Genomic DNA, 21,296 nt, shown 5'->3' on the forward strand with positions numbered 1-21,296 from the left:
TTATCAAAGAGTGAAATAGTTTGAAATTTTTTACAAGTAGATTTGTTCTAATTTTCACTGCTATCAGAAAATATAAATTAGTTTTTTAAAAAATATGCCAGTGGTAGTGTTGATCTTTTGTGCAATTTTAATTTTGCTAATTTAAATTCCATTAGAAAAAGCATGCATAAATATGAAAATAAAATTAATGTATGAGCTTCCTTTAAAAAAGAACTAAATTGATTAAATACATTTCCATTCACATATTTATGTCCTTATCAAAACCAATTTTTGAAGAGCTGATAAGAATAATAAGTAACACTTACAAGGAGTTTTATATGTGCCAGTTGCAACCCTCTAATCTTGATAAAACTATGAGGATACAGTATTGTTATCCCTATTTTACAAATGAGGAACCTGAGTTATATCTGAGTTATAGATGTGTTAAGTAACCACCTGGGGCCCTAAAGCTTGCAACTAGGGATTTAAACTCTGGATCAGAATCCATGTTCTTAATTATTATGATGCTGTTATGTAGCAAAGGCTTAAACAAACAGCTGAAAATATTAATATATACTAAATACTCAAAAAATTACTCTAAGTTGTGCTTGTGACCTTTCAAATATTTACTTTTTTTCAATACATCAGTGTCATTGATGCTAAATATATATATACATGTATATGTGTATACATATGTGTATACATATCTATGTGTATGTATGTGCGTATGTATATTCAATTTACTGCCGTTTTTCATTTTCTAAAATTCTCAAAGCTAAATCTGCCTAGAGAAGCATAAGGAATTGAAGTTGCTAATTTCAGCCTTAGTACAAGACTGCTGGATTCACTTAAACGTTTCTGATGCAAATTGAGTTTATTAGACTATATAAGTAACAAGAAAATATAATTCTTCATGATTTGTTGATTTAATCATGATATGCATCAGTGATTGTCAGGTGGCAAAGGTCAAAATAAGAAAGGATCATTATATCAAACAGTTTTCAAGAGACAGTTATTTTCCACTCCTGTCTCCTTACATTTTCTGCCTTGTATGTATACATTTACTTTCTCCTATCTACAATTCTGTTACTGTAAAAGCTAACATTTATGAAACATCTATCATGTGCCAAGGATGTGCTTTCTATGGATTGTTACATGTAATAGTTTGAACAACTCTAGAGATGGTCCATACTATTATTCCCATATTACAGATGGGACAACTTGGCACAAGGAAGGAATTTATCCAAAACATAAAACTAGTAAACGGTCAAGCCAGGATTTGGTCTCAGGCAGTTTAGCTTTACAGACCTTGTCACTAAGCACTACACTCCTCTGGGGAGGGAGAAGAGAGCTCAAGGAGAGGAGAGGAAGAAGGGAAGAATGCCGAAAGCATTTTGAGAAAGTTCGTGTGCAGTTATTTATGTAAGCATCTCCACCACTGAAAATTGAGCCCTGAATACATGATACTATGCTTTTCTTAGAACACTTGTTTTCCATTTGATACTCTGAAATGCATATATTATTTGGACAAATGAGCCAAAAGTTTTTCAATTTTTTTTAATTCTTTAGGATTTATGATTCAGGATGGCCCTTTTGGATCTTGTGAAAATAAGTACTGTGGTTTGGGAAGACACTGTGTTATCGGCAGAGAGACCGGGCAAGCAGAATGTGCCTGCATGGACCTTTGCAAACGGCACTACAAACCTGTGTGTGGATCTGATGGAGAATTCTATGAAAACCACTGTGAAGTGCACAGAGCTGCTTGCCTGAAAAAAGAAAAGATTACCATTGTTCACAATGAAGACTGCTTCTTTAAAGGTAAATGCAGGGTGAAGCTTAAGTGTCACCGCACTCTATTTCTTTTCTTTCTCAACTAGTGCCTTTAAGATTAAACGCTAGCAATTGTATATCAGCAAGGGTCTAAAAAGGAAAAGAAAAACAAAATAGCCTAAGTGCTCCACTAAGTAGCAGTGTGTGGAAATTTACATGGAAACAGTTCTGATATTCAGTTATAAGAATAAAGCTGGCCAAAATATGACTCAAAATTTAATATAGATTTCAGCATTGCACCATATGGCTTCCCAATCATGAATTATCTTAGGGACACAGGGTGGCCAATTCAGTCTACAGGCCAAATTCAACCAGTAAAAAGCACTTGGAGTGGAATTGAGGGACTAGTGAGGGCCAAGCCATGCTGTGATAACATTTCATTCCTTCCTGATTAAAAATGATGGTTTCAGTTTGCACCACGTAATTCAAATTATATGGAACCAGTAGATGCCCACTGAAATAACTAGAAGAACTCATGCTAAATCTCATTAGTGAATCAGAGATAACCATGGTTTAAAAATTTTAAAGTACTGGTATTCACTTTCATGCATTTGAAAATCAATTGGTTTATAGAAAAGTACTGAATTTGTAATTCAATACATTATTTTTACATGCCATATAAATAAATCATTGAACAGTTTTAACATTATTCAATTTTTATACATTTATTTGTTGTTTTATTGTTCATGCTGTTGGAAATATTTTCTCATTTATAGTCATGACTCAGTCTGAAATTCTAGAGTTAAATGTGTAGAACTTCCATCAATAACGAATCTGATTTCTAATCTTTGGTCAGTGCCAAGTCCCAGTTTCTCAGAATATTTCTGAAATGTATTTATACTTAAAACTTGTTTAATATTTTATTCCTAGCTTAAATGTATGGCTGAAAATAATTTTATTATACTCCACTCATCCACCTATTAAGGTAAATTGAATAATTAAAATTATCCTTTTTCAAACTTACTCTAACACAATATTATTTCCGACGTGATTTAAAAATGATATGCAGAGCTTTTCAGATGATGCAAGATGCAATGCTCTGTTATTGTTGCTGCTAGAAATCCTTTAACACATTTGAAGTAACTAGGATAATTTACTTACCGTAGTGTACTGTGTGCCTCTTATATACATGTGCAGAGAATTTTATGACAGTAAATTCCCTTCTTTTATCAAAAGGATAACAGATACTAGATTTCAAGTTTAGTTCAATTCCCTTTTCTATCAAATCTATTTTACAAATACTTAATGTTTGTAAAATATTAGAGAATTTTTCTTCTGTCATTTTGACACAAGATGGTACAGTGGAAATTATACTATTGCACTGATACCTGACACTATGAAATTATGTGCATAATATATAATATGTAACTATTCAAATATTTTAACTTAGCGTCATATTCTCAAGTTGAAGGTTTGTTCACCTGACATCCATATGGAAACACATAATATTAAATATCATGTGGGGGCCCGGCACAGTGGCTCATGCCTGTAATCCCAGCACTTTCGGAGGCCGAGGTGGGCAGATCACCTGAGGTCAGGAGTTCATAACGAGCCTGGCCAATATGATAAAACCCTGTCTCTACAAAAATACAAAAATTAGCTGGGAATGATTGTGGGTGCCTGTAATCCCAGCTACTCGGGAGGCTGAGGTAGGAGAATCTCTTGAACCCAGGAGGTGGAGTTTGCAGTGAGCCGAGATTGTGCCACTGCACTTCAGCCTAAGCAACAGAGAGAGACTCTGTCTCAAAAAAAACAAGTAAATAAACATATATAAATATCATGTGGAAAAAATAGTTTGGTGTATTTAATGTTCTGTTTTGTAGCTGTATGCTTAGGCATAATGCCATTCAATGTCAGGATAGGATAGATGAACAATAGATTGATTTTATTATAAAGTAAACATATAAAGTAATGGTTTGAAGAACTTCAGTCTTATACTAAACATATTTATTAGATCTATTGTTACTTAAAAATACTTTCTCATCATGTGTAGTATTAAAATTTCATTTATACTGTCTGGATTATTTACCAAGGGTTTGCATATTTTCCAGGTCTCAGAAATTATGGGTCTTTTTTTCACTTAGATACTTAACTTGGTGTTTTGCCTAATATACAGCTAACTCATAAAATGACTTTATTTCGTCAGAAGGCAGTAAATAATATAAACCAAAACAATAAATTGCCTGTCTTATTAGTGTGCATTGGGCCAAGTTTTGATTGTAAAAGAAGATTCTGTAAAGCTGAGGCCTGATATTAATTTGATAGCTAAAATTAATCTTATAATTGTGAATTATATTTTTTGTGGAGTTTCAGCAAGTTATATTGCTTGCTCTAGTGGCCCAGTGGAAGAAGCAAATCAAAATATTAGGTTAAAGAACTGCAAAACTGAATATTCATTTAGATATTTTTTAAAGAAAAAAATGAAAAGGTAAATTAAAAAAAACCAGAAAATATATTTGCTACTTTTAGATTTTTAAAAGGTGATTGTGAAAACCTTAGAATGTTAAAAAACGGTTGGCCAAATCCAGTTCACAATCTGTATTTTTCTGTAAAGTTTTATTGAAACACAGCTACACCCATTGGGAAAGGAGAGTTGAGTAGTTGCAATAGAGATCTTACGACCTCTAAATGCCAAATGTCTTCTTATGTGGATCTTTTCAGAAAAGTTTGCTAACCCCTGCTGTAAAAGATTTTGGTACTTTAAAATTTATTTAAAAAATTAGTAGCAGATCTTTACTCTTCTGTATCTTCTTGACTATCTTGATGAATACAGAGACCTACATATGTGGTAAAATTAAGTAGAACTAAATATATATGCAAATGGTGGAAATAAAACAGGAAGTCTTAGTAAGACCTAGGGATAGTGGTAAAGTCAATATCCTGGTTAGGATATTGTACTCTAATAATACAAAATATTACCTTTAAGAGAAGCTGGGTAAAGATACATGGGATATGTTTGTATAATTTCTGACAAATGCATCTCACGAAGAAAATTTTCTCCTGGAAAAATACTGGAAGATACATAAAAGTTTTTAAAGAAAGCAAGATTTGCATTATTCCTTACTGATTTGCACTTTAAGGTAAGTCCTGTTTGTTTATATCAGATTTATATTTGACATTTATGTTTAAACTTATTAAGGCCGGGTGCAGTGGCTCACACCTGAAATCCCACTACTTTGGGAGGTTGAGGTGGGTGGATCACGAGGTCAGGAGTTCAAGACCAGCTTGGCCAACTTGGTGAAACCCCGTCTCTACTAAAAAAAATACAAAAAAATTTGCTGGGCGTGGTGGCAGGCGCCTGTAATCCCAGGTATTTTGAGGCTGAGGCAGAGAACTGGTTGAACCTGGGAGGCGGAGGTTGCAGTTGCACTGAGCGGAGATCATGCCACTGCACTCCAGCCTGGGTGGCAGAGCAAGACTCTGTCTCAAAAGAAAAAAAAAAATTATTAAAATAATTCATATTTGTAGAATTGGGTGTATTGATGCATTGTTTTAAAGTTAAAATCCATGTTAAAACATCTACATTTCTATATAAAATATTTTTATGTATACCTATACCTGTATATCGTCTTTCTATTACTTGAGTTACATATTGAAATGCCTCTGTGGTAATCTCAACATTTTTTATTACTATTGACTTTTAAATATACATGTAAATTTACCAAGAACTTTTTAGTGATTTATGATTTGTAGAACTATAGATAAAATAAACAATATACCTATGAATATAATATTTTTCTAATTTATTCCTATTCACATTTATTTGATCATGAAATAGCTGGCTATATCGGATATAGAATATTGTAGTATTTGTTTATTGGCATCAGATGCTTTGTGATAATGCTCAACGTAACATAAAACATTCTATTTTTATAAAACGCCTAGCTGTTCATTTTTGTGATGAGACAGTTCTGCCTTAAAGTCATTTCCCTCACAAAGGGCTTTCTAACTGCAGCAATTCACAACATCCCTTAAAGCAAGCACAATTTCCTCTCACCCTGGCATCTGGTCATTCCCTCATACAAAACATCTATACTACTCAGAGTATAGATGTAAACTGGAGTAAGAAACTCAAGATATAACCTATGCCAGAATGAACAGGGATTTAAACCTTTTATGAGAGTCAATTGAACAGAAACCCTTCTGCTATTTACTGTGCTGAGAATAAAACTGCCATAAACGCAAATGTTCTGTGCACTTAAATGTGCATCGCAAACAATAACAACTTGAGAAATATGGTTGTCACAGCTATCTGTGCACGATTAGCATGAGATCTGACATTGTTTCCATTTTTGAGACATAATCTGAACAGACTTTTGTATTACATATTGAAATTAGTTAATTTACCTGATTTTTAATTTTCTTCTTTTTTTTAAAGAAGGAATTTGTAGATTTTAGGCTAAAAAACTGGCTGCTAGATGTATTTTAAAATATATTAGTAAATGTCATGTGCTAATCCACATGTATTTTTTTTTTTTTTAGTAAGGGCACCTTTGTAAAGCTTCTGTTTTATGTTAATACAGCCTTTTATACCATTTAAACAAAATAGCAGCCTGAGTAAATCTATATACACTGAAAATGATATCCAGATTTTTGTTTGTTTGTTCTGTTTTGTTTTTGTAGTCAGTATTAGCCAACTGAAACTGCAGGTTGATGATGAAATACATAATTTGGGCAATAAGAAATGTAGATAAACTTTTTTGAGGCCAGAATACTGGCACACAGTGTTGACAGTTCCTCTGAATTCACTTAGTACCCACAACATCAAAACCAATTTTATTAATCTTTTATGTTTGGCACATCTATGTTAACATTTTTTAATTTGGTGATGTGAAACCTTACATATATGATATGTTTACCTGCCATTTATAAATACATAGTAGATACATGATAAATGTTGTATATATGTATAGTAAAATAATCTAAAAGAGGTGATTAATACTTAGGCAGACTCGTCAATCATTTTGGGATTTTGGGATATTAGACATTAGGACTATTCAACAAATGTTACCAGAGAGTGGGAAGGTGGGAGAAAGGGAGACAAATTGAAAAGAAAAGAAGAGAGACAGGTAGGGAAAGGGTGAAGGGGATTATGGGGGAAAGAGATACAAAGAATGCCAGCAGGAGTAGTGATAATAATAACAAATTAAGTATTATTTATTTCAAAACACTTTCACAAATGTTAAATTATTAATTAATCATTTTAACAAGCCAATATACTATAGTGAAGGCAACAAACTTACAGTTTTAAAAATGGCCTGTCAACATTCTCACAGTAAGTTAACCTGAACTGGGACAGGAACCAAGGGCAGAGGCTTCCCATTTAGTGCATGTTTGTTCCAAGTGTGTCTGCCTAAGGCTACAATATTGTAATATCTCACTTGCCTATGTTTCTTAATACATTTTACTTTTAATAGTGATTTCTATATGAATACTTGACATCATTTAGAAGCAACCTACCATCTATGGTATTGGTGAAGATTAAATCATGCATTTAATGTAGTTATTGACCAACAGAGGAACACAATAAGAAATTATTATTGGGTTTAAGACTAGAACTTTAGTAAATGACACATTTGATTATAATAAATTTTCAGACTTGAGTCTGTGAAGTCATACATATTTTCTTTTGAGTTTATATTGGATTATAGTCTTATATCTGGTCAAATTAACATAGAAATGAGTTTACAAGATTATAATAGGCTAATTGGTGGTGGTCAATTTTCTGATTTTAGATAATTATATTTAAAGAAAAAGTAACTACAGTGAGTTTGGAAATATATTTGTTAGTGAGTGACATTTGTAAAACTTTAACTCCTTGTCATCTTTCTTACTGATGATTTATTGCAGGTTAATTTTGTTTATCTTTTATGACAAATAGAATATCTATCAGATCTATAACTTAATATTATTTTACCACTCCACTACATTGCCCCCCCCCAAAAAAATTTTAGTGATTATGCAGTGGGTTTGTTACTGCATTTAATTTCTGTCAAATTTTCCCCTGTAACGTATATATAAGAATTAACTTTAACATTCAAATAATTAGATAGTCTTATCTTGTTTTTATACATTTTCATGCTGTTTCTTTTTTCTTAGTTTCAAGATGTGAAATATGTGTTTGAGCTTACTATTTTAGTTTGTGTTTTTTAATGGAAGTATGGATATTCCACTACTAGTCATGGGCACAATAGTCAAAAGTGACAAAAAATCAATAATATTTCATCAGTTCAAATAGTTTTTCTTCTACTTTGTCTCTCTCATAGCATCTGGAATTCTGGGAGATACAATTAAAGTTGCGATTTGGGTGGGGACGCAGCTAAACCATGACATTCCACCCCGGTCCCTCCAAATCTCATGTTCTCACATTTCAAAATGAACCATGCCGTCCCAACAGTCCCGCAAAGTCTTAACTAATTTCAGCATTAACCCAAAAGTCCACAGTCCAAAGTCTCATCTGAAACAAGGCAAATCCCTTCCACCTATGAGCCTGTGAAATCAAATGCAAGCTAGTTCTTTCTTAGATACAACGGGGGTACAGGTATTGGGGTAAATACAGCCATTCCAAGTGGTAGAAATTGGCCAAAACCAAGGGGTTACAGGGCCCTAGCAAGTCCAAAATCCAGCAGGGCAGACAAATTTTAAATATCCAAAATGATCTCCTTTGACTCCAGGTCTCACATCCAGGCAGGTTCCCATGGTCTTGGGTAGCTCTGCCACTGTAGTTTTACAAGGTACGGACTCCCTCCTGGCTGCTTTCATGGCTGGCATTGAGTATCTGTGGCTTTTCCAGGTGCACAGTGCAAGCTGTCAGTGGATCTACCATCCGAGGGTCTGGAAGACAGTGGCCCTCTTCTCGCAGCTCCACTAGGTGGTGCTCCAGTAGGGACTCTGTGTCGGGGCTCTGACCCCACATTTTTCTTCCACACTGCACTAGCAGAAGTTCTCCATGAGGGCTCCGTCCCTGCAGCAAACTTTTGCTTGGGCATCCAGGCGTTTCCATACATCTTCTGAAATCTAGATGGAGGTTCCCAAACCTCAATTCTTGACTTCTGTGCACACACAGGCTCAATACCACATGGAAGCTGCCAGGGCTTGGGGCTTCTACCCTCTGAAGTCACAGTCCAAGCTGTATCTTGGCCCCTTTCAGCCATGGCTGGAGTGACTGGGACACAGGGCACCATACCCATAGGCTGCACACAACACAGTGACCCTGGACCCAGCCCACCAAGCCACTTTTTCTTCCTGGGCCTACAGGCCTGTGATGGAAGGGGCTGCCATGAAGGTCTCTGACATGGCCCAGAGACATTTTCCCCATGGTCTTGGAGTTTAACATTAGGCTGCTTGCTACTTATGCTAATTTCTGTAGCTGGCTTGAATTTCTCCTCAAAAATGCGTTTTACTTTTCTACTGCATTGTCAGGCTGAAAATTTTCTGAACTTTTATGCTCTGTTTCCCTTTTAAAATGGAATGCTTTTAATGGCACCTAAGTCAGCTCTTGAAATTTTTTCAAGAAAAATTTGAAGTCAGCTTAGATATTTTTTCCACCAGATACCCTAAATCATCTCTTTCAAGTTCAGAGCTCCGCAAATCTCTGGGGCAGGGGCATAGTGCCACCAGTCTCTTTGCTAAAACATATAAAGAGTCACCTTTGCTCCAACTCCCAAGAATTTTCTCATCTCCATCTGAGACCACCTCAGTCTGGATCTTATTGTTCATATCATTATCAGCATTTTTGTCAAAGCCATTCAGAAGTCTCTAGGAGGTTCCAAACTTTCCCACATTTTCCTGCCTTCTTCTGAACCCTCCAAACTGTTCCAACCTCTGCCTGTTACCCAGTTTCAAAGTCATTTCCACATTTTCAGGTAGCTTTTCAGCCATGCACTACTCTACTGGTACCAATTTACCATATTAGCTCATTTTCACACTGTTGATGAAGACATACCCGAGACTGGGAAGAAAAAGAGGTTAATTGGACTTAACAGTTCCACATGGATGGGGACGCCTCAGAATCATGGTAGGAACTGAAAGGCACTTCTTACATGATGGTGGCAAGAGAAGAATGAGGAAGAAGCAAAAGCACAACCCCCTAATAAACCCATCAGATCTTGTGAGACTTATTCACTATCATGAGAATAGTACAGGAAAGACTGGCCCCCATGATTCAATTACTTCCCTCTGGGTCCCTCCAACAACATGTGGGAATTCTGGGAGATACAATTCAAGTTGAGATTTGGATGGGGACACAATCAAACCATATCACCTCCCATAGACATTTCACTTATCATATTCATTTTCTCAGTATCCTCTTGTCAAATGCTGAATGCAATATTTCTGTAACTTACAAAATATTGAAAAGCAAAGAATGTCTTTTACAATTTTTTCAATATAATTGATTTTTCTTCTATATTTCTGTGCAAAACACAGTGATAAAAAAACTTTTCATTGATTATATTCAGACTATGTAATTGAGGATAAAATGTTCTAGAAAATACAGTTGAAAAGTGTTCTCTATTAGTCTGATTTATATTTCACTTCTGAAATTCTTTCTGAAGAGCACCCACAGATATTTCAGAGAGCATAGGAAAGCTTATTGATAAAAATTTTAAAACCAAATGAGAAAAGTGAAAAGCTTTGTGTCTTATCATCCAGATAGTTATGTGAAAAAAAAGTGTTTGGATGGAATTACATTAAATAAAGAAAATTCTGCACTTTCCAGAATGATGAAAAATGCATGAATAATTAACAATATTGCTCTTTTCATATAGGTTAAGCAAAGTTTAAAAAACCGTCTTCAAATCAATTTTTAAAAAATTCAATTTAATGCAGTAATATGCTAATTGTTTTAGTTTAAGACATCATATCATCTTGCTAGAAATTATTTATCGGCCCTCTGGTTGCGATAAAGCATTCATATATTGACTGCTATGTGTTCCAGTAGAAGCTCCACATGTCATGTCTTTCTTTATGTGACAATCACTTTAAGAACTTGTTTCTTTAAGTGCCTTTAGTCAATATGTGAATTTCTAGTAGTTAGTACAATATCTTTCCAAAAGCCCCCCTGAACATGCATTGTAATCACATTTTTTCAATGCGTTTTGCTCATCACCATAGCTAAAGAGCACACAAATGATTGCCAAAGTTCTTGAATAGATGTACTCTCCAGACCAAGATGAAATAAAGTCTTCAATATGTAGAAACAATATTGAACCATAATTAGGTTATAATTTGAATATGTACCCTGAATAAGATGTTTGGCTCCAAATCTCCTCACAATTATACACATATAAAACAATTTATAGAGAAAAGACTATTAACAGATAGTTCTAGCATAAAACTTTGTGTTAAGGGTGGAGATACTGAATGGAAATTTTCACTTTGCTTATTTCTAACATAAATCAATAATGATTTTCAAAAATCCATAATAATTTTATGTAGAGATGTAATATACAAAGTGGTATCATGGTTGATTCAAACAGCTGATACTTATTTTCAAAGCTTCTTTTCCAATTACTGTGATTTGAAGTTCACAGGCAAAAGTGTGGGAATACATCTGTAAGTAATGTTTAAAGGATGAGGATAACAACTTGGTTGCTATCAAGTGACAGATCAGGAAAAAGATCAAAATGTGGCAGTAAATTCATAATTTATATTTGAGTTCAGAATAATACATTAAGAATTGTGGCAGATTTATAGAAAAAATAAATAAAGTGTTTTCCTTGTAGTCCGGTTAAGTGGAAAAAATTTGCCAAGGCTGGACATAAATTATTTCTATGCTTAGATTATATTAGAATTCATTAGTATGAAGAAGCAAGCTGTAAGAGGGAAGCTCAATTTGGGCCTTTTTGTGATTATCCAAAAGAGATATAGAGGTGATGGTAATTTCATTTAAGATGACAGAAGTGCCACTGATAAAATGTTTTCAGACGATCTGACCTAATTTGCCACAGACTGAGTATGGAGTTCACGGTAATTAAAGAAACTAGCTAAGCAAACAGAAGATTGGGGAGCTATTTACTGAAATGTAAAACACTAGAATCTCCTTGTTAATGTATGCAAGGAGAGTATATATACAGGTATATGGTGATTTCAGATTAATCTTTTAGACAAGCAAACAAAAGTGTCATTTGTGCAGTTGGATATTCATGTAGAAATTAATACAGTTTGGATCAGGAAGGCATATATTTAGGAGCTGTAAGTATGACAATAAAGAGAAAATGCCAAGGGACTGTATAGTTAGGATGAAGTAAAGAAATAGTGCAGATTGAGAAGAATGAAGAGTTGAGGATGGAACTCTGGTGCACTTCAGTCTTTGGATGTCATGAAGAAAAGCAGAAGCAAGCATAGGAGACAGACGCATAGCTACCAGTGTTGCAGAAGAAGAACCAAGGCAGGGAAAAAAGTCGTAAGGAGAATGGAAGATTGGGCTGAATTAATTGCTGCTGAAATCAAGTATGATGAGGATTTGAGAAATGAGCATTGATTTGGAAACTTTAAGGCCACAGTTAACTTTTGGTAAAGCAGAAAATAAGAGCTGAGGAAATGAGATACCAAGATCATTAGGAAATTTTTATTCTAAAAAAATTATTCCCATCCACCTCTTCCTCCTGATAACTACACACCTATATTCAATGTTCAGTATTCAGTATTCAATATATGTGTGTAATTGTCAGGAGGGAGAGGTGGATGGGAATAAGGAAACATAGAAGGAAAAATTATCCAGCAAGAGGAACAGGGCAATTGCAGGAGTAGAGCCTCTGGATGTAGTAGAGAGGATGAGACCCAATGCATAAGTGGCAGATTTAGCTTTAGATGAGAGCATGGCTTATTCCTTCACTGAACAGTAAAAAAAAAGAAAAACAAGATTGGATGCAGGTAGCTGAGTATATTTCTTGGTATAAATATGTGTTATTCTTATCAGATGGCTTATATTTTTCTCAAAGAAATAAGAAATGAAGCATCAGTTGCAAGTAACAGAGAAGGTTTGGGAAATTTTAGGAGAGAAAAAAATATGAGATAACAGAGAAGAAGAAAAGACTGCTAGTGTAGTGTAGGAATTCTAGCAGTGCTGAGGGAGTATGATATTGCTGTTCACAAATTTAAAGTGACAATGGACTTCCATGGTGGTATTCTTGTCTCCAAATAGAGTTAGCTGCTTAGATTAATGCACTGAGTAATTGAAGAATTTGTTTTAACCAGGAGTTTTATTTTTCTAGGAAGAAAATCTAATTAAAGAAAGGATCCAAAGCCCTATTTTTCATCTCTCATAGGGGCAGTATTATTTTGTTATGTCTGCTTTATTGTAGAGACTCTAGTATCCAGAGAGCTCCTGATGGGGATCTTCAGCCTCAGCTTGTGTATGGACCAAAATGAACTCCCCAGCCAACTCTACATCCTGGAAATTTTATGACATATTTTTGAGATAACTTCTTAATGCTGGCATTCAATTTATATCTGCACCTCTTAGTTAAACCATTAGTAATGGATTCTACTTAGGCTGGTAAACCAGGACACACCTTTCCTGGGTATTTGGAAAGCATATAGACGTACTGTTGAATTTCAATGAGTTTTCCATTTCCGGTCAATGAGCGGTCACTAAAGTAGGCATAGGACAAATTATACAAAATTTGTTTATTTATGACAAAAAAGGAGATTGACAACTCTTCAAAACATGGTATGGATGAACAGTTACCTTGAAGCATATCTAATACTGTATCACTTTATTGCTAATTCCGTAGGCAAGCTATAAGTAAACATTATTGAGACTAGCCATTGTGCTGTGGTTAAACTTTGGCAAATGAAACTGCTTTGAGACAAACAAAGTGTATAAAGTTTTGGGCAGCTAAAATATTTTCAATTTAATTTTTCTAAGTTACACATATTTTAATTTTGTGTATGTTTTAATCTATCAGACTTCAAATCATGGAATACAGATTGACTTAGTCAATGTGATATTTGCAGGGTCGTTGGCATTTACTTTATATTTTAATAAATTTTTTCCTAAAATAAAAGAAACTGCTATTTTAAAAATTGAGAAACATAGATGAACATTGAATTAATTTAATTGAGCATTATTATAATTAATTGAAAGAAATAATATTATATCTTAATTTTATAAATTGATTATTTTATAAATGCTCAAAGTGCTACATGCTTGTCAAAAAGATTTTAGGTAGTAATTCATGTAATATATCTAGAAAGATAAAATATGTTCATATGTGTATCATGGACAGATATGTATGAACAAATATAGTTTTTTAAAATTATTCACTGATAATCATGTATTGGAACTAATCAGGTGGCAGATCTATTCTCTGCAAAGATAGAAATAAACACGGTCTTAGTTTTCCCAAATTGGTAGAGGTGAGTGGTGAGATAAATCAATTCATGGCCAATGATATATATTTTTTCCATTGCAGGAGACTCTCATTCTTTTAGGTTAGATTAACATCGGTCCCTGATATTCAGGGACATTGAAATCATTCTATGTCAAAACAAACCTATCTGCCTTTTGTAAATGAAACTTGTTCCCCATAGTATATATGTGCCATGTTATATGCAGTCATTATTCATGGACATCCAATTTTTTCTTTCGCCAGTTTATTATTACTAAGTATGAGATGTTAAAAGATGGAGCAGAGATCCATGAGAACCATATATATAGCAGCAAATGAGGTACTTAAGAAAACAACAGCATGGATGTTAGAACTCAAAAAGAATGTGTGGAGAATTAACTACACCTTTTGTCATGCACGTTAACCTCCTGCAGCTTTGAAAGATACTGCATATTGTTTTAATAAGTAGGCAGTCTGCCTTAAAAAGTCCTCATCATCAACCTTACTAAGTTTACTCTGAAAACCTAGAAAGATGCTGTTCATTGACCCTGACTTTCATATAGTAAGTGATAGTATCAGCACCTGTGTATACAGAAGTTTATACATACATTAAAAAATTTAGAAAACCATGTCTGGTGAATAGCAGATTTTGACTACAGTGAATATTATAAGGAGAAAAACTTCTGGAACTTCTCATTTGCATTGTATCTGTATGGTCATTGTGCATTTATCTAGTCCCAAAGGCAGAATATTAACCATACAGCTGTAGCCTTGAGGTGGAGTTTTTATGCCCCATGAAAACCCATAATGTCTTTTGCATATCCTCACATTTACATATTTTCAAAATAAAATCGTGTGTGTTAATTCCCTGTATAAGGCCATAGAACCGATTCTTGTTTAACTTTTACTTGAAAAAGGCATATAGACCCATATCAATTGCACTTTTAGTGAAACATAAAAGAGCATGTAAGTTTGTATAGAGTGTGTTTTCCATATTCAGAATAATAACTATGGCATTTAGCTGTGATGACAGTCTGTAAAACATTACAGTGGGATTTGGGGATTTAATTAAATTTATGTCAAAATTACTTTAAAATCCTAGGGAAAAATATGCCTGAGTAACATAGCACATGTTTTGGCCTTTAAAGATTTTAACAAGTGGAAACATTTACACGACACATTGGCACAATCTCTGTAGCTCAAAAATAACTAGTGTATCACACAGCAACAGCTTTGTTCATTAATTCCATAGTAAGTATGCATACCAACCTCCGTATAAATTTGTTACTGCTGTGTCTACATCTACTGGAAGCAGCAAGCATGGAAACAAATTCCATTTAAATATATCTATAAATTTGTAAAATAAAGAGTATGTCATGCCCTTTCCATGTAATTCTGATTATTTCAGCAACAGCAACAAAAAATAAATAAATGAAGAAAGAAATACAAATCTTATCTAGACATCTAGACATTATCATATAAGCAATATTTGCTGTATTTGACTCCAGGTCATCATAAATATTTATAAAATTTTCTTCCAAATACTTGCCTTTGTTATTCAGAGGCAAATCCCTCCCTCACTTCAGTTTCTCCCTCACCAAAGAGGAACCATTTCATCCATCTTTGAGACTTAAAAGCAGTAATCCTGACAGAAGTACATCCTTGCAGAGTGGTTTTTTGAAGAGGCTGGGCAGGGATGCCATTTATAACCAAATCTACTGACTTCTTTTTTTTTAAGAAAAATTTAAGACTCAACTGTTAAGCACATAAAAAGCAGCCATTTTCCAACCTCGTTTCCAAAAAATTAGAGCAACTGAACAATTTTAGCAAGCCTCTAGCTATTTCAAAACATATCTTTTCACCAAACTACTTGCCCTGAATCTTGTTCTGGTCATTCCAGTGGTGCCATTGTTCCTACCTCTGGAGACTGGTGAATTTCTTTACTTTAACCACCAATAACTAGTACTAAAGAAAGAAAGTATGATTATTATTCCTGGTATCAGTGAAGATTTGATTCCAAATGGTTTCTTGTAATTTTCATGGGAGACTTAGGTGTGTCTTTTTTTCAGGGCACTCAAGTCTCTTTTCCACTCTTCTATCCTAAAATTTCTGTCTTTTATAGTCAGTTGGGAGTTTGGAAGTTTTGATTCTGAGAACTTACCACAGATTGAAACATATTGGACATTAACTCAGAATTCATATGTCAAAATCATAGATTAAAACATTGCTGCTTAAAGGTGGGGCCCAGAGAAGCTTCCAGGCTTAGCCACATACTGAATCAGAAGCCCCATACTGGTCAGAAGAAATCGTTCTCATGAATTCGTCCTCTCTTCTGCTTAGTTGCACTTTGAAGGGTCAGGGTCTTCTGTCAGGCAATCTCAGTTAGGTCCCTACTGGTCTAATTCGCAGAGTTTCCTTAGCTTTGAACATCAGTGGCAAAGGTTATGCTCTTTATTCTTACCTACTTGTGAGTCCCCAGAGTCTTCACATCAGCAGAATAAAACCAGTATTTTGTTTCTTGAATTTTTTTTCTAAGCAAATAAATAAATAAATGAACACATATTCACAAAATTTGGTCATAATCGTTTTCCAAAATAAAAAGTGGCTCATCATCTGCTTTATAGTGATATTTTTTAAACAGGCCATTCAAGGAACTTTTCTTTGAACACAGAACATCTGCAATGTGGTAATAACGTCTCTAGGTAAGCATAGAAGTTCAGTTACTTTTAACTAAACACCAACTATAACATATGAAGTGCCTTGCAGATATAGTCTATTGTTAAGCAAAGACAATATTGTCCAACATTGTTTATGAAATAGTATATAAATTAAATCATTTTTAAAATTTCAAAGAAGCTATAATGTGAAAGAACATCTATAAAATAAAATTATTTAGCAAACTGATAATTTTTCCTAATTTACTTTAGTATAAAGTGTGTTTTTATATATTAGGCTTGTTAAAGCATATCTTCCAANGAAACATAGATGAACATTGAATTAATTTAATTGAGCATTATTATAATTAATTGAAAGAAATAATATTATATCTTAATTTTATAAATTGATTATTTTATAAATGCTCAAAGTGCTACATGCTTGTCAAAAGATTTTAGGTAGTAATTCATGTAATATATCTAGAAAGATAAAATATGTTCATATGTGTATCATGGACAGATATGTATGAACAAATATAGTTTTTTAAAATTATTCACTGATAATCATGTATTGGAACTAATCAGGTGGCAGATCTATTCTCTGCAAAGATAGAAATAAACACGGTCTTAGTTTTCCCAAATTGGTAGAGGTGAGTGGTGAGATAAATCAATTCATGGCCAATGATATATATTTTTTCCATTGCAGGAGACTCTCATTCTTTTAGGTTAGATTAACATCGGTCCCTGATATTCAGGGACATTGAAATCATTCTATGTCAAAACAAACCTATCTGCCTTTTGTAAATGAAACTTGTTCCCCATAGTATATATGTGCCATGTTATATGCAGTCATTATTCATGGACATCCAATTTTTTCTTTCGCCAGTTTATTATTACTAAGTATGAGATGTTAAAAGATGGAGCAGAGATCCATGAGAACCATATATATAGCAGCAAATGAGGTACTTAAGAAAACAACAGCATGGATGTTAGAACTCAAAAGAATGTGTGGAGAATTAACTACACCTTTTGTCATGCACGTTAACCTCCTGCAGCTTTGAAAGATACTGCATATTGTTTTAATAAGTAGGCAGTCTGCCTTAAAAGTCCTCATCATCAACCTTACTAAGTTTACTCTGAAAACCTAGAAAGATGCTGTTCATTGACCCTGACTTTCATATAGTAAGTGATAGTATCAGCACCTGTGTATACAGAAGTTTATACATACATTAAAAAATTTAGAAAACCATGTCTGGTGAATAGCAGATTTTGACTACAGTGAATATTATAAGGAGAAAACTTCTGGAACTTCTCATTTGCATTGTATCTGTATGGTCATTGTGCATTTATCTAGTCCCAAAGGCAGAATATTAACCATACAGCTGTAGCCTTGAGGTGGAGTTTTATGCCCCATGAAAACCCATAATGTCTTTTGCATATCCTCACATTTACATATTTTCAAAATAAAATCGTGTGTGTTAATTCCCTGTATAAGGCCATAGAACCGATTCTTGTTTAACTTTTACTTGAAAAGGCATATAGACCCATATCAATTGCACTTTTAGTGAAACATAAAAGAGCATGTAAGTTTGTATAGAGTGTGTTTTCCATATTCAGAATAATAACTATGGCATTTAGCTGTGATGACAGTCTGTAAAACATTACAGTGGGATTTGGGGATTTAATTAAATTTATGTCAAAATTACTTTAAAATCCTAGGGAAAATATGCCTGAGTAACATAGCACATGTTTTGGCCTTTAAAGATTTTAACAAGTGGAAACATTTACACGACACATTGGCACAATCTCTGTAGCTCAAAATAACTAGTGTATCACACAGCAACAGCTTTGTTCATTAATTCCATAGTAAGTATGCATACCAACCTCCGTATAAATTTGTTACTGCTGTGTCTACATCTACTGGAAGCAGCAAGCATGGAAACAAATTCCATTTAAATATATCTATAAATTTGTAAAATAAAGAGTATGTCATGCCCTTTCCATGTAATTCTGATTATTTCAGCAACAGCAACAAAAAATAAATAAATGAAGAAAGAAATACAAATCTTATCTAGACATCTAGACATTATCATATAAGCAATATTTGCTGTATTTGACTCCAGGTCATCATAAATATTTATAAAATTTTCTTCCAAATACTTGCCTTTGTTATTCAGAGGCAAATCCCTCCCTCACTTCAGTTTCTCCCTCACCAAAGAGGAACCATTTCATCCATCTTTGAGACTTAAAAGCAGTAATCCTGACAGAAGTACATCCTTGCAGAGTGGTTTTTTGAAGAGGCTGGGCAGGGATGCCATTTATAACCAAATCTACTGACTTCTTTTTTTTTAAGAAAATTTAAGACTCAACTGTTAAGCACATAAAAGCAGCCATTTTCCAACCTCGTTTCCAAAAAATTAGAGCAACTGAACAATTTTAGCAAGCCTCTAGCTATTTCAAAACATATCTTTTCACCAAACTACTTGCCCTGAATCTTGTTCTGGTCATTCCAGTGGTGCCATTGTTCCTACCTCTGGAGACTGGTGAATTTCTTTACTTTAACCACCAATAACTAGTACTAAAGAAAGAAAGTATGATTATTATTCCTGGTATCAGTGAAGATTTGATTCCAAATGGTTTCTTGTAATTTTCATGGGAGACTTAGGTGTGTCTTTTTTTCAGGGCACTCAAGTCTCTTTTCCACTCTTCTATCCTAAAATTTCTGTCTTTTATAGTCAGTTGGGAGTTTGGAAGTTTTGATTCTGAGAACTTACCACAGATTGAAACATATTGGACATTAACTCAGAATTCATATGTCAAAATCATAGATTAAAACATTGCTGCTTAAAGGTGGGGCCCAGAGAAGCTTCCAGGCTTAGCCACATACTGAATCAGAAGCCCCATACTGGTCAGAAGAAATCGTTCTCATGAATTCGTCCTCTCTTCTGCTTAGTTGCACTTTGAAGGGTCAGGGTCTTCTGTCAGGCAATCTCAGTTAGGTCCCTACTGGTCTAATTCGCAGAGTTTCCTTAGCTTTGAACATCAGTGGCAAAGGTTATGCTCTTTATTCTTACCTACTTGTGAGTCCCCAGAGTCTTCACATCAGCAGAATAAAACCAGTATTTTGTTTCTTGAATTTTTTTTCTAAGCAAATAAATAAATAAATGAACACATATTCACAAAATTTGGTCATAATCGTTTTCCAAAATAAAAGTGGCTCATCATCTGCTTTATAGTGATATTTTTTAAACAGGCCATTCAAGGAACTTTTCTTTGAACACAGAACATCTGCAATGTGGTAATAACGTCTCTAGGTAAGCATAGAAGTTCAGTTACTTTTAACTAAACACCAACTATAACATATGAAGTGCCTTGCAGATATAGTCTATTGTTAAGCAAAGACAATATTGTCCAACATTGTTTATGAAATAGTATATAAATTAAATCATTTTAAAATTTCAAAGAAGCTATAATGTGAAAGAACATCTATAAAATAAAATTATTTAGCAAACTGATAATTTTCCTAATTTACTTTAGTATAAAGTGTGTTTTTATATATTAGGCTTGTTAAAGCATATCTTCCAACTGCCCTTTTATATGATAGTTATGCAATGATAAATTCATGATATTAGGCTTGTTAAAGCATAATGTCTCCAACTGCCCCTTTATATGATAGGTGTGTAATAATAAATTCATGATGTTAGGCAAGATTTAGGTAATTCATAAATATACATTTAAAAATATACATATACATAGATTTACATGAAACTTAATAGTAATATTATTAAGTTTTATTTTCTCAAATATTATAACAACATACCAATGACTTTTTTAAAAGCCTGGCATTCATGTTACACTGATATGTCTTCATAGTTGACTGACTGAGGAATCAATGATTTTAATATTAAAGAACAAATTAAATAAGAAAGTACATTTATAGTGGTGTTAATTCTCCAATCATTATTAATTTTAATATTTTTTCTTAACTAAGTAAAGATGTGTACATATTTTGGGGTTTATTGTGATTTTTTTCTGTTTTGTTTTCTAAAACATGAATATCTTTTATAATCTGAGTTCCTGCTGAATATGTCTTAAAAAATACATAAAGAATTTTCATGGAAATTGTACACTACCAGTGTGGCTTTCATAAACAATTTGAAATAAATTTCAATAGTACATTTTCTTATTCTGAGAAAAATAAATAAATTGGATAATTTCTATATTAGTTCTTAGCACTAATCAATATTGGGTTGCATTTTGAGAATAATAGAAAGTTCCATTTCTAACTACAAACTCCTAAAACAGTTGATTTAGTGAAATTAGGAGCCATTTTAAGAAAATGATCCTCTTGAGTCCTTAGCTGTTTCAAGATACAAAATCATCACATTCATATTTTGCGCCTACAATTTCATGCTAAGATTTATATTTAAGGGCCAAGTCCTGTGAGCTTAAAAGTATGTGCTAGAATCCATGAGATTTTTTTTATTTTTATTTTTTG

At 33.6% G+C, this 21,296-nt stretch overlaps 1 protein-coding gene across 2 annotated transcripts in view; it reads left to right on the forward strand.

The window, feature by feature from the left end:
• The first annotated feature begins 1,367 nt into the window (after window positions 1–1,367).
• Window positions 1,368–21,296, forward strand: part of FSTL5 (follistatin like 5) — a 577,539-nt gene continuing 557,610 nt past the window's right edge. Inside the window, exons 1-2 of one of the 2 annotated variants that reach the window (XM_017871750.1) lie at window positions 1,368–1,401; window positions 1,549–1,797. In XM_017871750.1, the coding sequence (XP_017727239.1) occupies window positions 1,554–1,797 (244 nt within the window). In that variant the 5' untranslated portion in view covers window positions 1,368–1,401; window positions 1,549–1,553. The remainder of the gene's footprint in view (window positions 1,402–1,548; window positions 1,798–21,296) is intronic. The other variant, XM_017871745.1, reaches the window with a different exon arrangement.

Source organism: Rhinopithecus bieti, unplaced genomic scaffold (assembly GCF_001698545.2).
Source record: "Rhinopithecus bieti isolate Rb0 unplaced genomic scaffold, ASM169854v2 scaffold_762, whole genome shotgun sequence".
NCBI lineage: Eukaryota > Metazoa > Chordata > Mammalia > Primates > Cercopithecidae > Rhinopithecus > Rhinopithecus bieti.